This window comes from Plecotus auritus (genome assembly GCF_963455305.1).
Source record: "Plecotus auritus genome assembly, chromosome: 12".
Classification (NCBI taxonomy): Eukaryota; Metazoa; Chordata; class Mammalia; order Chiroptera; family Vespertilionidae; genus Plecotus; species Plecotus auritus.
This window is the reverse complement of record NC_137778.1, coordinates 3,763,119-3,769,118: the sequence shown is the minus strand read 5'-3', so window position 1 is coordinate 3,769,118 and position 6,000 is coordinate 3,763,119. Positions and strand designations below refer to the sequence as shown.

General features: G+C 46.5%; 1 protein-coding gene across 5 annotated transcripts in view; it reads right to left on the bottom strand.

Moving 5' to 3' along the window:
• Nucleotides 1-487: 487 nt before the first annotated feature.
• MPZL1 (myelin protein zero like 1) overlaps nucleotides 488-6,000 on the bottom strand; it is a 31,096-nt gene continuing 25,583 nt past the window's right edge. For 3 of the 5 annotated variants that reach the window (XR_013959470.1, XM_080648891.1, XM_080648892.1), the window contains one exon: nucleotides 488-2,471. Coding sequence is in view for 2 of the 5 variants with exons in the window: in XM_080648891.1 (XP_080505017.1) it covers nucleotides 2,370-2,471 (102 nt within the window). In the remaining 3 variants the exon portion in view is untranslated. The remainder of the gene's footprint in view (nucleotides 2,472-6,000) is intronic. The other 2 variants (XR_013959471.1, XR_013959472.1) reach the window with 1 other exon arrangement.

Here is a 6,000-nt window from a genome sequence, read left to right as displayed (position 1 = left end):
AGGCCTCAGGGCGTGTACTCCCTGGCCCTCCAGCCCCCACAGCGCAGACCACAGCCACCAGCCTCCAGACACGGAGGGTGTGGCATGACCACAAAGCCCTCCTGCGTGCGATATGTAAATGAAACGTTGGCTGGACACTGGGGAAGAGCCAGCAGCTCCTCAGAAAACAAGACCACGCGTCTGCGGGAGAGCCTGGAGGCTCACGTGTCCTCTCCCATTTGATCACCTCCACACCTTTCCACCCAAACCCTGCTTGACTCGCTTCAGAGTCCTCCTGGAACCCGGCCAAACTGCCTCACAACGACGACAGAAGCCGGAAGGAAAAGGAAGCAGCTGGTGGCGGACCCCACACTACAGGGGGGAAATGGACATTGCCCGCCACTCCACTTCCCCAAACATGTCCTGTTGACCTCCTGCCACTGTGGGCTTTCAGATCACTTCACATTTAAAACACTTATTTTAATACAAAAGAATCCAGGAAATGGAGGAATGGCAAATATAAATAAATGTTTAATGATCTCACTTTGCTTTTTATTCCCAGTAATAACAGAAATCATAGATTTGAGATGGGGTGGGGGTTGTCGATGGGACAAAATAAATGACCTGAACTGTCTAGATTTTTCCTCATCTTGTTGTTCATCAATTCCATCGATGGGGGAAAATGTGGAAAACAAACAAAAACAACCAGGAGCAGAGAAGAGATTCCCAAAGAAGTACGAGCCCTACTTGCTGATCTGAAAACTCCCGCGGCCTTGAGCCTCAGAGGTCCCTGCAGCTGCGTGAGCTGTGACAGTGTCAGAAGAAGCTGATTCCCTGGAGAGCACTCTGGGATCTGCCAGCCAGCTCCCCAATTACAGCCAACGCTCGCCTCTCCGGGGCTCCCGTCCCCAGCAATTCACGTCTCCACCTGGCAACCCTGTCCTGCTGAAACCTGTGTGATCAGTCACGTGTCTCTCAGGCGGCGAACAAAGGAGAGGATGGGAGAGTCTGAGTTCGTTTACCACTAAACCTCACATTGCTAACATCTCGGTCCTGATATAGATTCATCCTGTGAATATTTTCGTAGGTGGTTTTTTTTTCTGCTTATTATTATTAAGTTTTCATTTTTTTATGGTACATTTCATCTCCTTTTTGTTAAATTTTCATTTACATTCCATGCCCTTTTTGTTCAAAAGTGTTTATTTATAAATTAAACAGTGCACTAGACATGTACTGTATATAAGAACGCTTAAAACAGGGATCATTTGGGGGTCTGGAGTGGACTAATTCAGTTTACATGATTTCTAATAGGAAAAGATGATTCCGTTTTCGAACTGTCTTCTGGGACGAGTTAAGTGCGAGAACGGAGGTTCTATGTACCTCACTCCTGCCCACCTGGAAGGAAGTGAACTCCTCCCCTGCAGCTGCTGGGACGTTTCCAGCCGCAAAGTAACTGGCACCCGTGCTCTCCTCCCCAGGCCGCCAGCTCCTCCCAGGCCGGGCTCCTATTTCAGTCTTGCGTACAGGGCTCTGTCTGAGAGACCTAAGGAGACTGGCCCCGGCAGCTGTCCCTGCTGATCTTGCTGTGATGAACAAGTTGACAGGAAAGGGTGTAACCTTAAAGTCCATGTGACAGCTTATGAAGCAAAAATGCCCTTTGCTTTAGAGCAGGGGTGGGGAACCTTTGACCCAAGGGCCGTATAAGGCTTGCAAAAGGCATCAGGGTGAGTTAATTAAATGTTTGATCAAATACAGCAGACTAATTTTTAAGTTGATAATTTTGTCTGACTCGAGAATGATACTATAAATATCCAAGTGGCACTTGGCAGAAAAAAGGTTCCCTACCCCTGCTTTAGAGAGAAAAAACATGGACAAAAATTTCTCAAATTGTCTCCAAGTGGCATAGCTAACGGGTGTTTCCTAAAAACTACAACCAGACAATCTGAGCAGACAGTGGGGGACAGGCACAGTATCTTCATTCTCCAACTACAATAAATGCTAAGACTGGTTAAGCCCTTAGACAAAAAGGCCAAGTCTGTAGGGATACTAAGAGATCGCTACATCACCATTAAGGCACACCATATCCAAATGATGGTGACAGGAATGTTGCTGAATTTCCCCAACTGTAAATGACCCTGGATGCAAAAAAGTAAAAAAAAAAAAAAACAAAACAGCGAGACAATTTACATATATGTAGAATCATATCATCTTTTCATCATGCACCACTGCTCCTCCCATCCGAAGATTAAATAGAAGATTTATACATATCCTTTACATCTCCTTCTCTCCGTGCCTGTCCATGTCCGGACCACACGTGCTGTGGGCCACTCTGCTGCACAAGAGTCCAGTTTGAATTTGTTTCTCGCTTAGGATATGATCTGGGTCTTCTCTTAATTTTTCCGGATGTCCGCGTACACCACAGACTCTGACTTGTTAATCTTGTCACTGTGATGTCCGCCGGAGTGGTCTAACTGCGCATATATGACTGGGCCCTGGAGGAGAGAGGGTGGGTTAGGTTTGGAACACCTGGTGGTCCCTTCCGGTGCAGGTAGAAGCAGTGACTAAAGTGACCGGCAGTTCCAGAGCAGTTTCCTCTTTAGAATGCCTTCAGGAAGGCTTCCCAGGAACCCTATGTCCCAGATGGACTTTAACACAAGATTGTCGGCCACTGTTAAAGCTGGTACACGGAGAGCTGGTACATTACTCTGTCTACTTCTGTATCTGTTTGGAAATGTCTATAATTATGCAATACTCCTTCTCAAGAATTATCCTTCTCTAAAAAACCTGTCACACAATTCCTCAACCCTCGTATTGGGATCACAGTCTCCGGGACTAAGACGGGCACTTCTGCGAAATGGAGACCCCCTGGAATCACATTGCAGCTAAGAAACCAACCCACAGACACAATCTGAACTGGTCACTTCATGCAAACAGGAACTTAAAAATTTCAAATATTCTTTTTTTTTTTTTTTTTTTAGTATTTTTAGGGTTTTTTTAAATTGAATTTATTGGGGTGACACTGGTTAATAAAATAATATAGGTTCCAGGGGTACAATTCTATAATACATCATCTGTATACTGTGTGTTTATCACCCCAAGTTTCCTTCCATCACCATTTAGACCCCCTTTGCCCTCTCCTACCTCCCCGCAACCTCCCCTTCCCTCCGGGAATCACCGCACTGTTGTCTGTCTATGAGGTTTTTTGTGTCGTTTTGCTTAATCCTTTCATCTTTTTCACCCTCTCCCGCCCCCCTGACAGCTGTCAGTCTGTCTCTGTATCTATGAGTTTATTTCTATTTTGTTTGTTCATTTATTTTGTTCATTAGATTCCACATATAAGTGAAATTATATGGTATTTGGCTCATTTCATTTAGCATAATACTCTTCAGATCCACCCATGGTGTCTCAAGGGGTAAGAATGCCTTCATTTTTATGGCTGAGTAGTATTCCATTTCAACATTCTTCCACATAGCAACTTAAAAGTATGATTCTTTTAGTCTCATCCTATCATACTAATAAAAATATTGCTTCTTTGATATCTGAAATCATGTAACTGTTTTTCCCATTTTAAAGTTAAAAAGTCAGGTTCAATAGACACATAAAGAAACCCTAGATGGTCTGAGGTAGGAGAGATGAGAACTGTGGGGTCCCAGCAGGAGAGCCAGGGAGGGCGGGGCTGCCTGGGGCAGGGAGGTGTCTTCTGACTCTTGGGGGCGAGGTCAGGGGTCCAAACATCTGACAGGTGGCTGCACATCCTGACCTTAGAGTACCAGAGATTCTAAAATACAAATAGCAACAAGAAAAGCAAAAGAGCCCTGGTTTCAGAAGACGCGTTCAATAGAGCCTAAAGCCAGCTACCTGCGATCCAGGGACAGTCCCCTTGAGAAGTCTAATGCTGTACTCAAGCTTTCAACTTTGAACTAATAAGCTCAGTAGCTAAAAGCGTGTAGTTTAAAATAAACATCCTTGCCCTGGCCAGGTAGCTATTGGTTAGAGTAGTGACCGGCATACTGCGGCTCGCGAACCACATGCGGCTCGCGAGCCGCGGTTTGCCGCCCTGTTGACTAATGAGTTTGCTGACCACTGACCTAGACTCTCGATTCCAATAATTACAGGCTGTTATTGTTCCTTGTGATTAAGCCCCTATCCCAGTGGTCGGCAAACTCATTAGTCAACAGAGCGGCAAACCGCGGTTCACGAGCCGCAGTTTGCCGACCACTGGGTTAGAGCATCGTCCTGATGACATTAAGGTTTTGGATTCAATCCCTGGTCAGGGCACACACAAGAAGCAACCAATGAATACATCAATAAGTGCAACAACAGACGGATCTCTCCCTCTCCCTCTCTCTCTCTCTCTCTCTCTCTCTCTCCCTGGTTGGTATGTGATGCTCTCATATCTGTTGTAGGTAATATCACATTACATTGTTAATACTGAGTCAGAGACTCTACATTCATGCCAGGAAGCTGCAAGTTACATGTAAGCCCAAAAGGAAAAGAAGCTGAAAAACACACAACCTATTTTCTCCTGCAGCTGACCCTTGAACGTGTCGGGCTTGTACTGCGTGGGTCCACTTACATGAACATTTTTCTCAATAATATCCAGGAAAGTCTTTTTGGAGATTTGTGACTCTTTGAAAAACCACACAGAGGAATGGAGTAGCCTAGATACATTGAAAAAAATTAAGAAAAAGGTATGGCACGAATGCATGGAGCATGTGTGGATGCTAGTCTATTTTGTCATTTACCGCCATAAGGCAGGCACCGTCACAGACAGCAGACTGGGAGCAGTTAAGTTTTGGAGGAGTCAAAAGTTGTATGCCAATTTTCCACTGTGCAGAGTGCCGGAGCCCCTAACCCAGCGTTGTTTCAGGGTCAACAGTGCTAGGACCAGAAGGAAAAAAAGTGTTCTCTTGCGAGTAATTGACCCCTGTTTGCAGTCACTTCCAAGGACAGGACACCCCTGAAACTGGTATGCAACTTCCCAGAGAACAACCCCCACCATAATTCATAAAGACCCATAAGGAGTTTTGGGGTGTGCTCGTGGGAGAAGGAGCTTATACATGAGACACACCGTAAAAATGGCTACAAATCCTTTCTCAACTCTGCTCTGGTGTTACATGACAAATGCTGAAAAAAGACAATGAATTGACACAAGGGTTGAACTACTTCTCACCATCCTCCAGAAAATGCCAGAGGCAGGCATGGGCGGGCAGGGGAGTGACGCCAGGAGAGATGAGCCAGTCCTGACTCAGGGGCCATGGACCAGCATGGGGAGGGGTCGGCCCTGAAAACAGGCTGGGGCGGGCAAGTTAATGAACTGAACAGTGAACCCTCTTTATTCTCTGCTCAACTCCCTGTGGAGACATCAACCAACTCCAGAGAAAGGACCTTCAGCAACTGACCGTGGAGGCCCCCAAAGCAGCCAGCCAGCCCTTTAACACCGCGAAGCCACGCCCAGAGCTCCGGCTCAGATCTGCAGCCGTGGGTCTGAGTGGAGAACCCAGGACCACTGGGCATTTCAGGAAAGCTTCTGACATGAGACAAAGAAATTGTAAGAGAAAAGGGGAATTCAACAGAAACAGAGCCAAATCAGTATCAGAAGAAAGCTTTAAAAAATAAGCTTGCGAAACACGAGAAAATGATATACTCAAAGAGATATGACAATGCATCCCTGAAAACAAATGCAGGATATTATAATCAGAGAATAGGAAACCGCTCTTGAGACGGTGTCAGAGCCGAGCCCGCCGGTCAGGACGTCACAGATGCAGCTCGCCATCCGCCATCTGTAGCCAACACGCGGGCGTGTCGCTCTTCCTGCTGTGGGTCTCAAGAGGCAGGAAGGAAGGTGGCGCTCGCTGGGCCCCAGGTTCCCGGACACAGTCTGAGGCAAGGTGGAGGGTGTGCACTCCACACTTCCACCCACCGCAGCATATAAAGCAACTACACCTGGATTTCCCCCAACAACCTTTACTTCCTCCCAGTCTTCCTTAACCCCACGGAACAGGAAGCTGCCACTGAGGA